Genomic DNA, 22,420 nt, shown 5'->3' with positions numbered 1-22,420 from the left:
AGAGAGGACCAGAACAGTAGTCTAATGTTCTAGAAGAGAGGACCAGAACAGTAGTCTGATGTTCTAGAAGAGAGGACCAGAACAGTAGTCTAATGTTCTAGAAGAGAGGACCAGAATAGTCGTCTGTTATAGAAGAGAGGTCCAGAACAGTAGTCTAATGTTCTAGAAGAGAGGACCAGAACAGTAGTCTAATGTTCTAGAAGAGAGGACCAGAACAGTAGTCTGTTCTAGAAGAGAGGACCAGAACAGTAGTCTGTTCTAGAAGAGAGGACCAGAACAGTAGTCTAATGTTCTAGAAGAGAGGACCAGAACAGTAGTTTAATGTTCTAGAAGAGAGGACCAGAACAGTAGTCTAATGTTCTAGAAGAGAGGACCAGAACAGTAGTCTGATGTTCTAGAAGAGAGGACCAGAACAGTAGTCTGATGTTCTAGAAGAGAGGACCAGAACAGTAGTCTAATGTTCTAGAAGAGAGGACCAGAACAGTAGTCTAATGTTCTAGAAGAGAGGACCAGAACAGTAGTCGAATGTTCTAGAAGAGAGGTCCAGAACAGTAGTCTAATGTTCTAGAAGAGAGGACCAGAACAGTAGTCTAATGTTCTAGAAGAGAGGACCAGAACAGTAGTCTGTTCTAGAAGAGAGGACCAGAACAGTAGTCTGTTCTAGAAGAGAGGACCAGAACAGTAGTCTAATGTTCTAGAAGAGAGGACCAGAACAGTAGTTTAATGTTCTAGAAGAGAGGACCAGAACAGTAGTCTAATGTTCTAGAAGAGAGGACCAGAACAGTAGTCTGATGTTCTAGAAGAGAGGACCAGAACAGTAGTCTGATGTTCTAGAAGAGAGGACCAGAACAGTAGTCTGTTCTAGAAGAGAGGACCAGAACAGTAGTCTGTTCTAGAAGAGAGGACAGAACAGTAGTCTAATGTTCTAGAAGAGAGGTCCAGAACAGTAGTCTAATGTTCTAGAAGAGAGGACCAGAACAGTAGTCTAATGTTCTAGAAGAGAGGACCAGAACAGTAGTCTGTTCTAGAAGAGAGGACCAGAAAAGGTAGTCTGTTCTAGAAGAGCGGACCAGAACAGTAGTCTGATGTTATAGAAGAGAGGACCAGAACAGTAGTCTGTTCTAGAAGAGAGGACCAGAACAGTAGTCTGTTATAGAATAGAGGACCAGAACAGTAGTCTGATGTTCTAGAAGAGAGGACCAGAACAGTAGTCTAATGTTTTAGAAGAGAGGACCAAAACAGTAGTCTAATGTTCTAGAAGAGAGGACCAGAACAGTAGTCTAATGTTCTAGAAGAGAGGACCAGAACAGTAGTCTAATGGTATAGAAGAGAGGACCAGAACAGTAGTCTGTTCTAGAAGAGAGGACCAGAACAGTAGTCTGTTCTAGAAGAGAGGACCAGAACAGTAGTCTAATGCTCTTGAAGAGAGGACCAGAACAGTAGTCTGTTATAGAAGAGAGGACCAGAACAGTAGTCTAATGTTCTAGAAGAGAGGACCAGAACAGTAGTCTAATGTTCTAGAAGAGAGGACCAGAACAGTAGTCTGATGTTCTAGAAGAGAGGACCAGAACAGTAGTCTGTTCTAGAAGAGAGGACCAGAACAGTAGTCTGTTCTAGAAGAGAGGACAGAACAGTAGTCTAATGTTCTAGAAGAGAGGTCCAGAACAGTAGTCTAATGTTCTAGAAGAGAGGACCAGAACAGTAGTCTGTTCTAGAAGAGAGGACCAGAACAGTAGTCTAATGTTCTAGAAGAGAGGACCAGAACAGTAGTCTAATGTTCTAGAAGAGAGGACCAGAACAGTAGTCTAATGTTCTAGAAGAGAGGACCAGAACAGTAGTCTAATGTTCTAGAAGAGAGGACCAGAACAGTAGTCTAATGTTCTAGAAGAGAGGACCAGAACAGTAGTCTAATGTTCTAGAAGAGAGGACCAGAACAGTAGTCTAATGTTCTAGAAGAGAGGACCAGAACAGTAGTCTAATGTTCTAGAAGAGAGGACCAGAACAGTAGTCTAATGTTCTAGAAGAGAGGACCAGAACAGTAGTCTGATGTTCTAGAAGAGAGGACCAGAACAGTAGTCTGTTATAGAAGAGAGGACCAGAACAGTAGTCTGTTATAGAAGAGAGGACCAGAACAGTAGTCTGTTATAGAAGAGAGGACCAGAACAGTAGTCTGTTATAGAAGAGAGGACCAGAACAGTAGTCTAATGTTATAGAAGAGAGGACCAGAACAGTTGTCTGATGTTCTAGAAGAGAGGACCAGAACAGTAGTCTAATATTCTAGAAGAGAGGACCAGAACAGTAGTCTAATGTTCTAGAAGAGAGGACCAGAACAGTAGTCTAATGTTCTAGAAGAGAGGACCAGAACAGTAGTCTAATGTTCTAGAAGAGAGGACCAGAACAGTAGTCTGATGTTCTAGAAGAGAGGACCAGAACAGTAGTCTGTTCTAGAAGAGAGGACCAGAACAGTAGTCTGTTCTAGAAGAGAGGACAGAACAGTAGTCTAATGTTCTAGAAGAGAGGTCCAGAACAGTAGTCTAATGTTCTAGAAGAGAGGACCAGAACAGTAGTCTAATGTTCTAGAAGAGAGGACCAGAACAGTAGTCTAATGTTCTAGAAGAGAGGACCAGAACAGTAGTCTGTTCTAGAAGAGAGGACCAGAACAGTAGTCTAATGTTATAGAAGAGAGGACCAGAACAGTAGACTGATGTTCTAGAAGAGAGGACCAGAACAGTAGTCTAATGTTCTAGAAGAGAGGACCAGAACAGTAGTCTGTTATAGAAGAGAGGACCAGAACAGTAGTCTAATGTTCTAGAAGAGAGGACCAGAACAGTAGTCTAATGTTCTAGAAGAGAGGACCAGAACAGTAGTCTAATGTTCTAGAAGAGAGGACCAGAACAGTAGTCTAATGTTCTAGAAGAGAGGACCAGAACAGTAGTCTAATGTTCTAGAAGAGAGGACCAGAACAGTAGTCTAATGTTCTAGAAGAGAGGTCCAGAACAGTAGTCTAATGTTCTAGAAGAGAGGACCAGAACAGTAGTCTAATGTTCTAGAAGAGAGGTCCAGAACAGTAGTCTAATGTTCTAGAAGAGAGGACCAGAACAGTAGTCTAATGTTCTAGAAGAGAGGACCAGAACAGTAGTCTAATGTTCTAGAAGAGAGGTCCAGAACAGTAGTCTAATGTTCTAGAAGAGAGGACCAGAACAGTAGTCTAATGTTCTAGAAGAGAGGACCAGAACAGTAGTCTGTTCTAGAAGAGAGGACCAGAACAGTAGTCTGTTCTAGAAGAGAGGACCAGAACAGTAGTCTAATGTTCTAGAAGAGAGGACCAGAACAGTAGTCTAATGTTCTAGAAGAGAGGACCAGAACAGTAGTCTAATGTTCTAGAAGAGAGGACCAGAACAGTAGTCTGATGTTCTAGAAGAGAGGACCAGAACAGTAGTCTGATGTTCTAGAAGAGAGGACCAGAACAGTAGTCTGTTCTAGAAGAGAGGACCAGAACAGTAGTCTGTTCTAGAAGAGAGGACAGAACAGTAGTCTAATGTTCTAGAAGAGAGGTCCAGAACAGTAGTCTAATGTTCTAGAAGAGAGGACCAGAACAGTAGTCTAATGTTCTAGAAGAGAGGACCAGAACAGTAGTCTGTTCTAGAAGAGAGGACCAGAACAGTAGTCTGTTCTAGAAGAGAGGACCAGAACAGTAGTCTGATGTTATAGAAGAGAGGACCAGAACAGTAGTCTGTTCTAGAAGAGAGGACCAGAACAGTAGTCTGTTATAGAAGAGAGGACCAGAACAGTAGTCTGTTATAGAAGAGAGGACCAGAACAGTAGTCTAATGTTCTAGAAGAGAGGACCAAAACAGTAGTCTAATGTTCTAGAAGAGAGGACCAGAACAGTAGTCTAATGTTCTAGAAGAGAGGACCAGAACAGTAGTCTGTTCTAGAAGAGAGGACCAGAACAGTAGTCTAATGTTCTAGAAGAGAGGACCAGAACAGTAGTCTGTTCTAGAAGAGAGGTCCAGAACAGTAGTCTAATGTTCTAGAAGAGAGGACCAGAACAGTAGTCTGTTATAGAAGAGAGGACCAGAACAGTAGTCTAATGTTCTAGAAGAGAGGACCAGAACAGTAGTCTGTTCTAGAAGAGAGGACCAGAACAGTAGTCTAATGTTCTAGAAGAGAGGACCAGAACAGTAGTCTGTTCTAGAAGAGAGGACCAGAACAGTAGTCTAATGTTCTAGAAGAGAGGACCAGAACGGTAGTCTAATGTTCTAGAAGAGAGGACCAGAACAGTAGTCAAAAGTTCTAGAAAGATGTGGTGAATTAGTACAAGAGTATGATAGCAGTGCCAGCTATGTTATGTGTGATTATGTGAGGCGCTATACCAACTAGACAGTCATAAGACAGGCACAAAATGGCACCTGAATTGTTAAATAGAAAAATAGCCTGATATAATATTTAGTCATTCGGGAATTAAACATTTCTTGCAGTAAAACTATAAACCAAAATGTTAATTATCTACTCGGGAACAGGAGTGAATAAATATGATTTATTTATTTCAGCATTTGAGAGAGCGAATGTGAGGTTCGGGATCGTCTGTAAAGGTGTTGGGTCTACCTTTATCAGTATCAGAAGAAAAAAAATATATATATATACAGTGAGGGAAAAAAGTATTTGATCCCCTGCTGATTTTGTATGTTTGCCCACTGACAAAGAAAGGATCAGTCTATAATTTTAATAGTAGGTTTATTTGAACAGTGAGAGACTGAATAACAACAAAAATATCCCGAAAAACGCATGTCAGAAATGTTATAAATTGATTTGCATTTTAATGAGGGAAATAAGTATTTGACCCCCTCTCAATCAGAAAGATTTCTGGCTCCCAGGTGTCTTTTATACAGGTAACGAGCTGAGATTAGGAGCACACTCTTAAAGGGACTGCTCCTAACCGCAGCTTGTCACCTGTAAAAAATACACCTGTCCATAGAAGCAATCAATTAATCAGATTCCAAACTCTCCACCATGGCCAAGACCAGAGCTCTCCAAGGATGTCAGGGACAAGATTGTAGACCTACACAAGGCTGGAATGGGCTTCAAGACCATCGCCAAGCAGCTTGGTGAGGTGACAAAAGTTGGTGCGATTATTCGCAAATGGAAGAAACACAAAAGAACTGTCAATCTCCCTCGGCCTGGGGCTCCATGCAAGATCTCACCTTGTGGAGTTGCAATGATCATGAGAACGGTGAGAAATCAGCCCAGAACTACACGGGAGGATCTTGTCAGTGATCTCAAGGCAGCTGGGACCATAGTCACCAAGAAAACAATTGGTAACACACTACGCCGTGAAGGACTGAAATCCTGCAGCGCCCGCAAGGTCCCCCTACTCAAGAATACATATACATGCCCTTCTGAAGTTTGCCAATGAACATCTGAAGTGTTGTGGTCAGATGAGACCAAAATGGAGCTCTTTGGCATCAACTCAACTCGCCGTGTTTGGAGGAGGAGGAATGCTGCCTATGACCCCAAGAACACCATCCCCACCGTCAAAGATGGAGGTGGAAACATTATGCTTTGGGGGTGTTTTTCTGCTAAGAGGACAGGACAACTTCACCGCATCAAAGGGACGATGGACGGGGCCATGTACCGTCAAATCTTGGATGAGAACCTCCTTCCCTCAGCCAGGGCATTGAAAATGGGTCGTGGATGGGTATTCCAGCATGACAATGATCCAAAACACACGGCCAAGGCAACAAAGGAGTGGCTCAAGAAGAAGCACATTAAGGTCCTGGAGTGGCCTAGCCAGTCTCCAGACCTTCATCCCATAGACAATCTGTGGAGGGAGCTGAAGGTTTGAGTTGCCATCCGTCAGCCTCGAAACCTTAATGACTTGGAGAAGATCTGCAAAGAGGAGTGGGACAAAATCCCTCCTGAAGTTTGTACAAACCTGGTGGCCAACTACAAGAAACATCTGACCTCTGTGATTGCCAACAAGGGTTTTGCCACCAAGTACTAAGTCATGTTTTGCAGAGGGGTCAAATACTTATTTCCCTCATTAAAATGCAAATCAATTTATAACATTTTTGACATGCGTTTTTCTGGATATTTTTGTTGTTATTCTGTCTCTCACTGTTCAAATAAACCTACCATTAAAATTATAGACTGATCATTTCTTTGTAAAGTGGGCAAACGTACAAAATCAGCAGGGGATCAAATACTTTTTCCCCCCTCACTGTATATTTATTTTTGTTGAGTTATTGTATTTTCTCCCCAGTCCCTAAATGTCTTCGCTGCGGGAGAGAAGCAAACACTTTTTTACCGATGTCAAGTAGATTGAAGCAAACATTCTATCCTTTTATGACATCATTCTGTTGAGCAAAAGTAAATTTATTCTTCTACAGTAAAATTTAAAACAGAAGGGAAGCTGCATATAACTAATTATAGACAAGTTGACTAACAAATAGCCTAACAAAGTGTCGCAAATTATAAAGCAGAAACACAGAGGTCTATTTAAAAAGGCCTGTCCAAAAAAATTTGTTCCGCCTTCCGTGAATGTTCAACAAATTATCTATTTTACCGGGTCCACCTCTACATTCAACACCTGTTCTGCCAGTCACATTCTGTTAAAGTTCCCCAAAGCACACACATCCCTGGATCGCTCCTCTTTTCAGTTCCTCTGTCCAATCATGGACACTCTTACTGACAGTTGTGGCTGCTTTGTGTGATGTATTGTCGTCTCTACCTTCTTGACCTTTCTGCTGTTGTCTGGGCCCAAGAATGTTTATACCATGTGTTGTTCTGCTACCATGTGGTGTTTCTACCATGTTATGTTGCTGCCATGCTGTGTTGTCATGTTGTGTTGCTACCATGCTGTGTTGTCATGTTGTGTTGCTGCCATGCTGTGTTGTCATGTTGTGTTGCTACCATGCTGTTGTCATGTTGTGTTGCTACCATGTTGTGTTGTCATGTGTTGCTACCATGCTGTGTTGTCATGTGTTGCTACCATGCTGTGTTGTCATGTTGTGTTGCTACCATGTTGTGTTGTCATGTTGTGTTGCTTCCATGCTGTGTTGTCATGTGTTGCTGCCTTGCTGTGTTGTCATGTTGTGTTGCTACCATGCTGTGTTGTCATGTGTTGCTACCATGCTGTGTTGTCATGTGTTCCTACCATGCTGTGTTGTCATGTTATGTGCTACCATGCTGTGTTGTCATGTTGTGTTGCTGCCATGCTGTGTTGTCATGTGATGCTGCCTTGCTGTGTTGTTGTCTTAGGTCTCTCTTTATGTAGTGTTGTCGTGTCTCTCTTGTCATGATGTGTGTTTTGTACTATATTTTTGTTTAATTTATTTTTATGTTTAATCCTCCGTCCCGCAGGAGGCCTTTTGCCTTTTAGTAGGTCGTCATTGTAAATAAGAATTTGTTCTTAACAGACTTGTGTAGTTAAATAAAGGTTCAATACAAAAAACACAAAACATTTTCAGTGTGGATTCTTGTTTGTGTGTATTTACAGTGTGTGTGTTTGTACTGAGCGTACAAAACATTAAGGACACCTTCCTAATATTGAATTGCACCCTCTTTTGCATCCCAGCGTTCCACAGGGATGCTGGCACATGTTGACTCCAGGGATGCTGGTCCATGTTGACTCCAGGGATGCTGGTCCATGTTGACTCCTGGGATGCTGGCCCATTTTGACTCCAGGGATGCTGGCCCATGTTGACTCCAGGGATGCTGGCCCATGTTGACTACAGGGATGCTGGCCCATGTTGACTCCAGGGATGCTGGCCCATGTTGACTCCAGGGATGCTGGCCCATGTTGACTCCAGGGATGCTGGCCCATGTTGACTCCAGGGATGCTGGCCCATGTTGACTCCAGGGATGCTGGTCCATGTTGACTCCAGGGATGCTGGCCCATGTTGACTCCAGGGATGCTGGCCCATGTTGACTCCAGGGATGCTGGTCCATGTTGACTCCAGGGATGCTGGCCCATGTTGACTCCAGGGATGCTGGCCCATGTTGACTCCAGGGATGCTGGTCCATGTTGACTCCAGGGATGCTGGCCCATGTTGACTCCAGGGATGCTGGCCCATGTTGACTCCTGGGATGCTGGCCCATGTTGACTACAGGGATGCTGGCCCCATGTTGACTCCAGGGATGCTGGTCCATGTTGACTCCAGGGATGCTGGCCCATGTTGACTCCAGGGATGCTGGCCCATGTTGACTCCTGGGATGCTGGCCCATGTTGACTACAGGGATGCTGGCCCCATGTTGACTCCAGGTTGTGTCCAGTTGGCTGGATGTCCTTTGGGTGGTGGAACATTCTTGATACACACAGGAAACTGTTGAGCGTGAAAAACCCAGTAGCGACACTCAAATCGGTGCACCTGGCACCTACTACCATACCTCGTTCAAAGGCACTTAAAATATTTTGTCTTGCCCATTCACCCTCTGATTGGCACACAAACACAATCCAGGCTTAAAAATCCTTCTTTAACCCGTCTCCTCCACCTTCATCTACACTGATTGAAGTGGATTTAACAGGTGACATCAATAAGGGATCATAGCTTCCACCTGGATTCACCTGGTCAGTCTATGTCTATGGAAAGAGCAGGTGTTCCTAATGTTTTGTACACTCAGTGTAAGTGCAGGTAGTAGACCTGGGTTTAAATACTATTCGACATAATTTCAGAAAAAGTATCTGGGCTTGATTGAGCTTCTCCACATTTAAAAAATAAATAAATAAATAAATAGGAAAGTCCCAAAAAAAGTACAAACCTTTCAAAATTTACACTCAGTGTGAATGTTTATGGAAAGAGCAGGTGTTCCTAATGTTTTGTCCACCCAGTGTGAATGTTTATGGAAAGAGCAGGTGTTCCTAATGTTTTGTCCACTCAGCGTAAACGTAATATATAAATCTTACGGTCTCCAATCAGATTGTACTTTTCGCATCCCGGGGCCAGTTTGTCTGTCTGACGACAGCACAGCCACACCCCCTCCAGCCAAAACTGAGGATGAAACTTAGCAACGATCACAGAGTTGTCCTTGATCTCTGGAACGGAACAACAAAAACAACAACATGTATTTATAAGACATTTTGCAGGACGAAATCTCCTTTAAAAAAAATAAAATAAATGACTTAGTGACAAGAATAATATGGCAACTACAGTCTGATTATAATTATAATAATAATGAAGTCATTATAATAACAACAACAATAACAATAACACTGAAATCATTATAATAATAATAAAAAGTGCATTAACAGGCCTACCACTAATACACACCACTAAACAGGCCTACCACTAAACAAGCCTACCACTAATACACACCACTAAACAAGCCTACCACTAATACACACCACTAAACAGGCCTACCACTAAACAAGCCTACCACTAATACACACCACTAAACAGGCCTACCACTAATACACACCACTAAACAAGCCTACCACTAATACACACCACTAAACAAGCCTACCACTAAACAAGCCTACCACTAATACACACCACTAAACAAGCCTACCACTAATACACACCACTAAACAGGCCTACCACTAAACAAGCCTACCACTAATACACACCACTAAACAAGCCTACCACTAATACACACCACTAAACAGGCCTACCACTAAACAAGCCTACCACTAATACACACCACTAAACAAGCCTACCACTAATACACACTACTAAACAGGCCTACCACTAATACACACCACTAAACAGGCCTACCACTAATACACACCACTAAACAGGCCTACCACTAATACACACCACTAAACAGGCCTACCACTAAACAGGCCTACCACTAATACACACCACTAAACAAGCCTACCACTAATACACACTACTAAACAGGCCTACCACTAATACACACCACTAAACAGGCCTACCACTAATACACACCACTAAACAGGCCTACCACTAATACACACCACTAAACAGGCCTACCACTAATACACACTACTAAACAGGCCTACCACTAATACACACCACTAAACAAGCCTACCACTAATACACACCACTAAACAGGCCTACCACTAATACACACCACTAAACAGGCCTACCACTAATACACACTACTAAACAGGCCTACCACTAATACACACTACTAAACAGGCCTACCACTAATACACACTACTAAACAGGCCTACCACTAATACACACTACTAAACAGGCCTACCACTAATACACACTACTAAACAGGCCTACCACTAATACACACCACTAAACAAGCCTACCACTAATACACACTACTAAACAGGCCTACCACTAATACACACCACTAAACAAGCCTACCACTAATACACACCACTAAACAAGCCTACCACTAATACACACTACTAAACAGGCCTACCACTAATACACACCACTAAACAAGCCTACCACTAATACACACTACTAAACAGGCCTACCACTAATACACACCACTAAACAAGCCTACCACTAATACACACCACTAAACAAGCCTACCACTAATACACACTACTAAACAAGCCTACCACTAAACAAGCCTACCACTAATACACACCACTAAACAAGCCTACCACTAATACACACCACTAAACAGGCCTACCACTAATACACACTACTAAACAGGCCTACCACTAATACACACTACTAAACAGGCCTACCACTAATACACACCACTAAACAAGCCTACCACTAATACACACTACTAAACAGGCCTACCACTAATACACACTACTAAACAGGCCTACCACTAATACACACCACTAAACAAGCCTACCACTAATACACACTACTAAACAGGCCTACCACTAATACACACCACTAAACAAGCCTACCACTAATACACACTACTAAACAGGCCTACCACTAATACACACCACTAAACAAGCCTACCACTAATACACACCACTAAACAAGCCTACCACTAATACACACCACTAAACAGGCCTACCACTAATACACACCACTAAACAAGCCTACCACTAATACACACCACTAAACAAGCCTACCACTAATACACACCACTAAACAGGTCCTACCACTAATACACACCACTAAACAAGCCTACCACTAATACACACTACTAAACAGGTCCTACCACTAATACACACCACTAAACAGGCCTACCACTAATACACACCACTAAACAGGCCTACCACTAATACACACCACTAAACAGGCCTACCACTAATACACACTACTAAACAGGCCTACCACTAATACACACCACTAAACAGGCCTACCACTAAACAGGCCTACCACTAATACACACCACTAAACAAGCCTACCACTAATACACACTACTAAACAGGCCTACCACTAATACACACCACTAAACAGGCCTACCACTAAACAGGCCTACCACTAAACAGGCCTACCACTAATACACACTACTAAACAGGCCTACCACTATACACACCACTAAACAAGCCTACCACTAAACAGGCCTACCACTAATACACACCACTAAACAGGCCTACCACTAAACAGGCCTACCACTAAACAGGCCTACCACTAATACACACTACTAAACAGGCCTACCACTAATACACACCACTAAACAGGCCTACCACTAAACAGGCCTACCACTAATACACACCACTAAACAGGCCTACCACTATACAGGCCTACCACTAAACAGGCCTACCACTAAACAGGCCTACCACTAATACACACCACTAAACAGGCCTACCACTATACAGGCCTACCACTAAACAGGCCTACCACTAAACAGGCCTACCACTAATACACACTACAGGAACTACTAATAGTCCTATCAAACTACTGCTACAACTACTAATATAAACTACTGCTACAACTATTGATATAAACTACTGCTACAACTACTAATATAAACTACTGCTACAACTACTAATATAAACTACTGCTACAACTATTGATATAAACTACTGCTACAACTACTAATATAAACTACTGCTACAACTACTGATAAAACTACTGCTACAACTACTAATATAAACTACTGCTACAACTACTGATATAAACTACTGCTACAACTACTGATAAAACTAATATAAACTACTGCTACAACTACTAATATAAACTAATATAAACTACTGCTACAACTACTAATATAAACTACTGCTACAACTACTAATATAAACTACTGCTACAACTACTAATACTACTAATATAAACTACTGCTACAACTACTGATATAAACTACTGCTACAACTACTAATAAAACTAATATAAACTACTGCTACAACTACTAATATAAACTACTGCTACAACTACTGATAAAACTAATATAAACTACTGCCTACAACTACTGCTACAACTACTGATATAAACTACTGCTACAACTACTAATATAAACTACTGCTACAACTACTAATATAAACTACTGCTACAACTACTAATACTACTAATATAAACTACTGCTACAACTACTGATATAAACTACTGCTACAACTACTAATATAAACTACTGCTACAACTACTAATATAAACTACTGCTACAACTACTAATACTACTAATATAAACTACTGCTACAACTACTGATATAAACTAATATAAACTACTGCTACAACTACTACATAAAACTAATATAAACTACTGCTACAACTACTAATATAAACTACTGCTACAACTACTAATAAAACTACTGCTACAACTACTAATATTACTAATACAACTAACTACCTATAATATATACAGTAAATAAATATCGTCACATGGTGATGTTGCTATTAGTTAAAAACACAAAACAGTTTGTTCTTAACATTTGAAAAAAGGGGCCTTCTTATATTCACTGTGTGATTTTAATGCCCTGATTTCAATAGGTAAATTATTCCAGTCACTTGGGTCTTTGTATTTTAAAGATCTTTTTGCGACCTCATCTCTTTGGGATGTGTCACTGCTGCTGTTGTCTCAAAGAGTAGTGTTAGCCTGGCAGAGTAGTGCTAGTGGTGTTAGCCTGGCAGAGTAGCGTTAGTAGTGTTAGCCTGGCAGAGTAGTGTTAGCCTGGCAGAGTAGTGTTAGCCTGGCAGAGTAGTGTTAGCCTGGCAGAGTAGTGTTAGACTGGCAGAGTAGTGGTAGCCTGGCAGAGTAGTGTTAGTAGTGTTAGCCTGGCAGAGTAGTGTTAGCCTGGCAGAGTAGTGTTAGCCTGGCAGAGTAGTGTTAGCCTGGCAGAGTAGTGTTAGCCTGGCAGAGTAGTGTTAGCCTGGCAGAGTAGTGTTAGCCTGGCAGAGTAGTGTTAGCCTGGCAGAGTAGTGGTAGCCTGGCAGAGTAGTGTTAGTAGTGTTAGCCTGGCAGAGTAGTGTTAGCCTGGCAGAGTAGTGTTAGTAGTGTTAGCCTGGCAGAGTAGTGTTAGTCTGGCAGAGTAGTGTTAGTAGTGGTAGCCTGGCAGAGTAGTGTTAGTAGTGTTAGCCTGGCAGAGTAGTGTTAGCCTGGCAGAGTAGTGTTAGTAGTGTTAGCCTGGCAGAGTAGTGTTAGCCTGGCAGAGTAGTGTTAGTAGTGTTAGCCTGGCAGAGTAGTGTTAGTAGTGTTAGCCTGGCAGAGTAGTGTTAGCCTGGCAGAGTAGTGTTAGTAGTGTTAGCCTGGCAGAGTAGTGTTAGTCTGGCAGAGTAGTGTTAGCCTGGCAGAGTAGTGTTAGCCTGGCAGAGTAGTGTTAGCCTGGCAGAGTAGTGTTAGTAGTGTTAGCCTGGCAGAGTAGTGTTAGCCTGGCAGAGTAGTGTTAGTAGTGTTAGCCTGGCAGAGTAGTGTTAGCCTGGCAGAGTAGTGTTAGCCTGGCAGAGTAGGTTAGTAGTGTTAGCCTGGCAGAGTAGTGTCAGCCTTGCAGAGTAGTGTTAGTAGTGTTAGCCTGGCAGAGGAGTGTTAGCCTGGCAGAGTAGTGTTAGGAGTGTTAGCCAGGCAGAGTAGTGTTAGTAGTGTTAGCCTGGCAGAGTAGTGTTAGCCTGGCAGAGTAGTGTTAGCCTGGCAGAGTAGTGTTAGTAGTGTTAGCCTGGCAGAGTAGTGTTAGCCTGGCAGAGTAGTGTTAGCCTGGTAGAGTAGTGTTAGTAGTGTTAGCCTGGCAGAGTAGTGTTAGTCTGGCAGAGTAGTGTTAGCCTGGCAGCGTAGTGTCAGCCTGGCAGAGTAGTGTCAGCCTGGCAGAGTAGTGTTAGGCTGGCAGAGTAGTGTTAGCCTGGCAGAGTAGTGTTAGCCTGGCAGAGTAGTGTTAGCCTGGCAGAGTAGTGTCAGCCTGGCAGAGTAGTGTTAGCCTGGCAGAGTAGTGTTAGTAGTGTTAGCCTGGCAGAGTAGTGTTAGTCTGGCAGAGTAGTGTTAGTAGTGTTAGCCTGGCAGAGTAGTGTTAGTAGTGTTAGCCTGGCAGAGTAGTGTTAGCCTGGTAGAGTAGTGTTAGTAGTGTTAGCCTGGCAGAGTAGTGTTAGTCTGGCAGAGTAGTGTTAGTAGTGTTAGCCTGGCAGAGTAGTGTTAGTAGTGTTAGCCTGGCAGAGTAGTGTTAGCCTGGTAGAGTAGTGTTAGTAGTGTTAGCCTGGCAGAGTAGTGTTAGTCTGGCAGAGTAGTGTTAGCCTGGCAGAGTAGTGTTAGTAGTGTTAGCCTGGCAGAGTAGTGTTAGCCTGGCAGCGTAGTGTCAGCCTGGCAGAGTAGTGTTAGGCTGGCAGAGTAGTGTTAGCCTGGCAGAGTAGTGTTAGTCTGGCAGAGTAGTGTTAGTAGTGTTAGCCTGGCAGAGTAGTGTTAGCCTGGCAGCGTAGTGTCAGCCTGGCAGAGTAGTGTTAGGCTGGCAGAGTAGTGTTAGCCTGGCAGAGTAGTGTTAGCCTGGCAGAGTAGTGTTAGCCTGGCAGAGTAGTGTCAGCCTGGCAGAGTAGTGTTATTAGTGTTAGTCTGGCAGAGTAATGTTAGTAGTGTTAGTCTGGCAGAGTAGTGTTAGCCTGGCAGAGTAGTGTTAGTAGTGTTAGCCTGGCAGAGTAGTGTTAGTAGTGTTAGTCTGGCAGAGTAGTGTTAGCCTGGCAGAGTAGTGTTAGCCTGGCAGAGTAGTGTTAGCCTGGCAGAGTAGTGTTAGTAGTGTTAGCCTGGCAGAGTAGTGTTAGCCTGGCAGAGTAGTGTTAGTAGTGTTAGTCTGGCAGAGTAGTGTTAGCCTGGCAGAGTAGTGTTAGCCTGGCAGAGTAGTGTTAGCCTGGCAGAGTAGTGTTAGTAGTGTTAGCCTGGCAGAGTAGTGTTAGCCTGGCAGAGTAGTGTTAGTAGTGTTAGCCTGGCAGAGTAGTGTTAGCCTGGCAGAGTAGTGTTAGTCGTGTTAGCCTGGCAGAGTAGCGTTAGTAGTGTTAGCCTGGCAGAGTAGTGTCAGCCTTGCAGAGTAGTGTTAGTAGTGTTAGCCTGGCAGAGGAGTGTTAGCCTGGCAGAGTAGTGTTAGTAGTGTTAGCCTGGCAGAGTAGTGTTAGCCTGGCAGAGTAGTGTTAGTAGTGTTAGCCTGGCAGAGTAGTGTTAGCCTGGCAGAGTAGTGTTAGTAGTGTTAGCCTGGCAGAGTAGTGTTAGTAGTGTTAGCCATGGCAGAGTAGTGTTAGTAGTGTTAGCCTGGCAGAGTAGTGTTAGTAGTGTTAGCCTGGCAGAGTAGTGTTAGCCTGGCAGAGTAGTGTTAGCCTGGCAGAGTAGTGTTAGTAGTGTTAGCCTGGCAGAGTAGTGTTAGCCTGGCAGAGTAGTGTTAGCCTGGTAGAGTAGTGTTAGTAGTGTTAGCCTGGCAGAGTAGTGTTAGTCTGGCAGAGTAGTGTTAGCCTGGCAGAATAGTGTTAGTAGTGTTAGCCTGGCAGAGTAGTGTTAGCCTGGCAGCGTAGTGTCAGCCTGGCAGAGTAGTGTCAGCCTGGCAGAGTAGTGTTAGGCTGGCAGAGTAGTGTTAGCCTGGCAGAGTAGTGTAAGCCTGGCAGAGTAGTGTTAGCCTGGCAGAGTAGTGTCAGCCTGGCAGAGTAGTGTTAGCCTGGCAGAGTAGTGTTAGTAGTGTTAGCCTGGCAGAGTAGTGTTAGTCTGGCAGAGTAGTGTTAGTAGTGTTAGCCTGGCAGAGTAGTGTTAGCCTGGCAGAGTAGTGTTAGCCTGGCAGAGTAGTGTTAGTAGTGTTAGCCTGGCAGAGTAGTGTTAGCCTGGCAGAGTAGTGTTAGCCTGGTAGAGTAGTGTTAGTAGTGTTAGCCTGGCAGAGTAGTGTTAGTCTGGCAGAGTAGTGTTAGTAGTGTTAGCCTGGCAGAGTAGTGTTAGTAGTGTTAGCCTGGCAGAGTAGTGTTAGCCTGGTAGAGTAGTGTTAGTAGTGTTAGCCTGGCAGAGTAGTGTTAGTCTGGCAGAGTAGTGTTAGCCTGGCAGAGTAGTGTTAGTAGTGTTAGCCTGGCAGAGTAGTGTTAGCATGGCAGCGTAGTGTCAGCCTGGCAGAGTAGTGTTAGCCTGGCAGAGTAGTGTTAGTGGTGTTAGCCTGGCAGAGCAGTGTTAGTAGTGTTAGCCTGGCAGAGTAGTGTTAGTAGTGCTAGCCTGGCAGAGTAGTGTTAGCCTGGCAGAGTAGTGTTAGTAGTGTTAGGCTGGCAGAGTAGTGTTAGCCTGGCAGAGTAGTGTTAGTCTGGCAGAGTAGTGTTAGCCTTGCATAGTAGTGTTAGCCTGGCAGAGTAGTGTTAGCCTGGCAGAGTAGTGTTAGTAGTGTTAGCCTGGCAGAATAGTGTTAGCCTGGCAGAGTAGTGTTAGTAGACTTAGCCTGGCAGAGTAGTGTTAGCCTGGCAGAGTAGTGTTAGTAGTGTTAGGCTGGCAGAGTAGTGTTAGTAGTGTTAGCCTGGCAGAGTAGCGTTAGTAGTGTTAGCCTGGCAGAGTAGCGTTAGTAGTGTTAGCCTGGCAGAGTAGCGTTAGCCTGGCAGAGTAATTTTAGCCTGGCAGAGTAGTGTTAGCCTGGCAGAGTAGTGTCAGCCTGGCAGAGTAGTGTTATTAGTGTTAGCCTGGCAGAGTAGCGTTAGTAGTGTTAGCCTGGCAGAGTAGCGTTAGTAGTGTTAGCCTGGCAGAGTAGCGTTAGCCTGGCAGAGTAATTTTAGCCTGGCAGAGTAGTGTTAGCCTGGCAGAGTAGTGTTAGCCTGGCAAAGTAGTGTTAGTAGTGTTAGGCTGGCAGAGTAGTGTTAGCCTTGCAGAGTAGTGTTAGCCTGGCAGAGAAGTGTTAGCCTGGCAGAGTAGTGTTAGTAGTGTTAGCCTGGCAGAGTAGTGTTAGTAGTGTTAGCCTGGCAGAGTAGTGTCAGCCTGGCAGAGTAGTGTTAGCCTGGCAGAGTAGTGTTAGTAGTGTTAGCCTGGCAGAGTAGCGTTAGCCTGGCAGAGTAGTGTTAGACTTGCAGAGTAGTTTCAGCCTGGCAGAGTAGTGTTAGCCTGGCAGAGTAGTGTTAGTAGTGTTAGGCTGGCAGAGTAGTGTTAGCCTGGCAGAGTAGTGTTAGCCTGGCAGAGTAGTGTTAGTAGTGTTAGCCTGGCAGAGTAGTGTTAGTAGTGTTAGCCTGGCAGAGTAGTGTTAGCCTGGCAGAGTAGTGTTAGCCTGACAGAGTAGTGTTAGTAGTGTTAGCCTGGCAGAGTAGTGTTAGCCTGGCAGAGTAGTGTTAGTAGTGTTAGCCTGGCAGAGTAGTGTTAGCCTGGCAGAGTAATTTTAGCCTGGCAGAGTAGTGTTAGTAGTGTTAACCTGGCAGAGCAGTGTTAGCCTGGCAGAGTAGTGTTAGCCTGGCAGAGTAGTGTTAGTAGTGTTAGCCTGGCAGAGTAGTGTTAGCCTGGTAGAGTAGTGTTAGTAGTGTTAGTCTGGCAGAGTAGTGTTAGCCTGGCAGAGTAGTGTTAGCCTGGTAGAGTAGTGTTAGCCTGGCAGAGTAGCGTTAGCCTGGCAGAGTAGTGTTAGTAGTGTTAGCCTGGCAGAGTAGTGTTAGCCTGGCAGAGTAGTGTTAGCCTGGCAGAGTAGTGTTAGTAGTGTTAGCCTGGCAGAGTAGTGTTAGCCTGGCAGAGTAATTTTAGCCTGGCAGAGTAGTGTTAGCCTGGCAGAGTAATTTTAGCCTGGCAGAGTAGTGTTAGCCTGGCAGAGTAGTGTTAGCCTGGCAGAGTAGTGTTAGCCTGGCAGAGTAATTTTAGCCTGGCAGAGTAGTGTTAGCCTGGCAGAGTTAGATTGTTATGAATGACATCTAACTGGCAAAGTAAGGTTGTGTTGTGATAGATGATGTCACCATAGTTTAGGACAGGAAGCAGCAGTTGGGTTACTTAGGTCTAGGTTGTGTTGTGATAGATGATGTCACCATAGTTTAGGACAGGAAGCAGTTGGGTTACTTAGGTCTAGGTTGTGTTTTGATAGATGATGTCACCATAGTCTAGGACAGGAAGCAGTTGGGTTACTTAGGTCTTTCTAATGGATACAGTAAAACAACTCTCAGACCGTCGTAGTAAGCTTATAGTTCACTGTTTTTCCAAAAGATAGATTCTGAATCTATCTTCAAACCCAGATATTTCAAACAATCAACACTTTCAAGAATTGATCGATCCGTTAATTCTTTGCCGTGTACGAAACAGCAGGAAGTAGGACTTTGTTTGATTACAAACCAAATTATTTTCTAGAAATCATTTTTGTAAAGTGTTAAAATCATCTTGTATCGCGTAGCTCAGCTGGTAGAGCGCGGCCCAGCTGGTAGAGCGCGGCCCAGCCGGTAGGGCGCGGCCCAGTTGGTAGAGCCCTGTTCAGTTGGTAGAGCCCGGTTCAGCTGGTAGAGCAGGGCTCAGCTGGTAGAGCCCGGTTCAGCCGGTAGAGCAGGGCTCAGCCGGTAGAGCGCGGCCCAGCCGGTAGAGCGCGGCCCAGCCGGTAGAGCGCGGCCCAGCCGGTAGACCGCGGCCCAGCCGGTAGAGCGCGGCCCAGCCGGTAGACCGCGGCCCAGCCGGTAGAGCGAGGCTCAGCCGGTAGACCGCGGCCCAGCCGGTAGAGCGAGGCCCAGCCGGTAGACCGCGGCCCAGTTGGTAGAGCGCGGCCCAGCTGGTAGAGCGAGGCCCAGCCGGTAGAGCGCGGCCCAGTTGGTAGAGCGCGGCCCAGCTGGTAGAGCGAGGCCCAGTTGGTAGAGCGCGGCCCAGCTGGTAGAGCGCGGCCCAGTTGGTAGAGCGAGGCCCAGTTGGTAGAGCGCGGCCCAGCTGGTAGAGCCCGGCCCAGCCGGTAGAGCGCGGCCCAGCCGGTAGACCGCGGCCTGGTTGGTAGAGCGCGGCCCGGTTGGTAGAGCGCGGCCCAGCTGGTAGGGCGCGGCTCGGCTGGTAGGGCGCCGCCCGGTTGGTAGAGTGCGGCCCAGCTGGTAGAGTGCGACTCAGCTGGTAGAGCTCGGTTCAGCTGGTAGAGCGCGGCCCAGTTGGTAGAGCGCGGCCCAGTTGGTAGAGCCCGGTTCAGCTGGTAGAGCCCGGTTCAGCTGGTAGAGCAGGGCTCAGCTGGTAAGGCGCAGTTCAGTTGGTAGAGCCCGGTTCAGCTGGTAGAGCCCGGTTCAGCTGGTAGAGCGAGGCCCAGTTGGTAGAGCCCGGTTCAGCTGGTAGAGCCCTGTTCAGCTGGTAGAGCCCGGTTCAGCTGGTAGAGCCCGGTTCAGCTGGTAGAGCCCGGTTCAGCTGGTAAGGCGCGGTTCAGCTGGTAGAGCCCGGTTCAGCTGGTAGAGCTCGGTTCAGCTGGTAGAGCAGGGCTCAGCTGGTAAGGCGCGGTTCAGTTGGTAGAGCCCGGTTCAGCTGGTAGAGCAGGGCTCAGCTGGTAAGGCGCGGCCCAGTTGGTAGAGCGCGGCCCAGTTGGTAGAGCCCGGTTCAGCTGGTAGAGACCGGTTCAGCTGGTAGAGCAGGGCTCAGCTGGTAAGGCGCGGTTCAGTTGGTAGAGCCCGGTTCAGCTGGTAGAGCCCTGTTCAGCTGGTAGAGCCCGGTTCAGCTGGTAGAGCAGGGCTCAGCTGGTAGAGCCCGGTTCAGCTGGTAAGGCGCGGTTCAGCTGGTAGAGCCCGGTTCAGCTGGTAGAGCCCGGTTCAGCTGGTAGAGCAGGGCTCAGCTGGTAAGGCGCGGTTCAGTTGGTAGAGCCCGGTTCAGCTGGTAGAGCCCTGTTCAGCTGGTAGAGCCCGGTTCAGCTGGTAGAGCAGCGCTCAGCTGGTAGAGCCCGGTTCAGCTGGTAAGGCGCGGTTCAGCTGGTAGAGCCCGGTTCAGCTGGTAGAGCCCGGTTCAGCTGGTAGAGCAGGGCCCAGCTGGTAAGGCGCGGTTCAGCTGGTAGGGCGCGGCCCAGCTGGTAGAGCGCGGCCCTGCTGGTAGGGCGCGGCTCTTGCATCTCCAGGGTTGTGAGTTTGATTCCCAGTATTAAAAAAGTATGAAAAAAGAATCTAAAATCTAAAATATATTTTGATTTGTTTAACACTTTTTGTGTTACTACATGATTCTGTCTTCACTATTATTCTACAATGTAGGAAAATAGTAAAAAATAAAGAAAAACCCTTGAATGAGTAGGTGTGTCCAAACTGTTGATTGGTACTGTACGTCTGTAGTTATTTGGGTCTAACTAGTTTCCACCTTTATGAAGAGGGGTCACTCGGACACATTTCCACCCAGAAGGCATTTCACCAGTCGTTAAAGACACATTGAATAGGTCTGCTAGAGGATACAGTCTAACATCAGCAGACCACTTTATACATGTGGGTTCAAGTCCATCTAGACCTGCTCCTTAGTTGATATTGACCCCTTCATAGAGACGACAGGCACTATATCAATTGGTTTCATCTTTCTTAAGTTAAATGTCTGATTTTGGGGTGTTGATCTCCAGTGTTTATAGCATAGCATAACATAGGCCTAGCTGTGGAGTGTTTATAGCATAGCATAACATAGGCCTAGCTATGAAGGACAACAACAGAGAGTGTTTATAGCATAGCATAACATAGGCCTAGCTATGAAGGACAACAACAGAGAGTGTTTATAGCATAGCATAACATAGGCCTAGCTATGGAGTGTTTATAGCATAGCATAACATAGGCCTAGCTATGGAGTGTTTATAGCGTAGCATAACATAGGCCTAGCTATGGAGTGTTTATAGCGTAGCATAACATAGGCCTAGCTATGGAGTGTTTATAGCGTAGCATAACATAGGCCTAGCTATGGAGTGTTTATAGCGTAGCATAACATAGGCCTAGCTATGGAGTGTTTATAGCGTAGCATAACATAGGCCTAGCTATGAAGGACAACAACAGAGAGTGTTTATAGCATAGCATAACATAACTGGAGGATGTAAAAAAATGGCTAGTAACTGACCTTCCTTGATAATTTGGACCCAGATATTCCTACTCTCAGGGCTGGGAGCGAACACGTAGAGAGTACTGGAGTCATACACCACCTAGTAGAGAGAATTAACAGCTGGCGTCATATCGGCACGAACTGTAACACATCATAATGTTGTCGTTAACGTGGAAGATGGAAGGAAAAAAAGGAAATCTGCGATCGTGTCACTGATCTTTAATACAGTCGTATGGAAAAAGTTTGGGCACAACCTAACAATTTCCATGATTTCCATTTATAAATAATTGGGTGTTTGGATCAGCAATTTCATTTTGATCTATCAAATAACTGATGGACACAGTAATGTTTCAGTAGTGAAATGAGGTTCATTGGATTAACAGAAAATGTGCAATATGCATCAAAACAAAATTAGACAGGTGCAATAAATTTGGGCACCCCAATAGAAAAATCACATCAATATTTAGTAGAGCCTCCTTTTGCTAAAATAACAGACTCTAGACGCTTCCTATAGCCTCTAATGAGTGTCTGGATTCTGGATGAAGGTATTTTGGACCATTCCTCCTTACAAAACATCTCCAGTTCAGTTAGGTTTGATGGTTACCGAGCATGGACGGCCCGCTTCAAAATCATCCCACAGATTCTCAATGATATTCAGGTCTGGGGACTGGGATGGACATTCCAGAACATTGTACTTGTTCCTCTGCGTAAATGCCCGGGTAGATTTTGAGCAGTGTTTTGGGTCGTTGTCTTGTTGAAATATCCATCTCTGCGATTAGCTTTTTGTCGTTTTCCATCTAAACCATAATGTTGAACAATCTTTGTTTTCAGGTCATTTGAGAGTTGTTTTGAGGCTCCCCATGTTGCCACTCTTCAGAGGAGAGTCAAAGAGAACAACGACTTGTAATTGGCCACCTTAAATACCTTTCCTCACGATTGGATCCACTTGTCTATGAAGTTCAAGGCTTAATGAGCTCACCAAACCAATGGTGTGTTCCAATTAATCAGTGCTAAGTAGTTAACAGGTATTCAAATCAACAGAATGACAAGGGTGCCCAAATTTTTGCAGAGCCTGTTTTTCACATCCGATTTAATTTCATACAACTTAATATTGCTACACTAAACATCTTTGTCTGGACAATAACCCCAGTACTCTGCTTTTATTAGAAAATGAATGGCATGCCACTGTGATCATTTTCTGTGACGACAGAGTAAATTATTATGCAGCCTCAGAGGGGTGCCCAAACTTTTGTCATACGAATGTA

General features: G+C 45.0%; 1 protein-coding gene across 3 annotated transcripts in view; it reads right to left on the bottom strand.

Annotated features, from left to right (window-relative positions):
- The window catches only part of LOC106591515 (tyrosine-protein kinase Tec-like), a 93,978-nt gene that overhangs the window by 46,918 nt on the left and 24,640 nt on the right, over positions 1 to 22,420 (bottom strand). For all 3 annotated transcript variants that reach the window (XR_014392853.1, XR_014392852.1, XM_082977313.1), the window contains exons 4-5: positions 21,174 to 21,255; positions 8,905 to 9,033 (exon numbers count right to left, since the gene is read on the bottom strand). Coding sequence is in view for 1 of the 3 variants with exons in the window: in XM_082977313.1 (XP_082833439.1) it covers positions 8,905 to 9,033; positions 21,174 to 21,255 (211 nt within the window). In the remaining 2 variants the exon portion in view is untranslated. The remainder of the gene's footprint in view (positions 1 to 8,904; positions 9,034 to 21,173; positions 21,256 to 22,420) is intronic.

Source organism: Salmo salar, chromosome 07 (assembly GCF_965601325.2).
Source record: "Salmo salar chromosome 07, fSalSal1, whole genome shotgun sequence".
Classification (NCBI taxonomy): Eukaryota; Metazoa; Chordata; class Actinopteri; order Salmoniformes; family Salmonidae; genus Salmo; species Salmo salar.
Note: the sequence above shows the minus strand (reverse complement) of the source record. Positions and strands in the feature narration are given on the sequence as shown.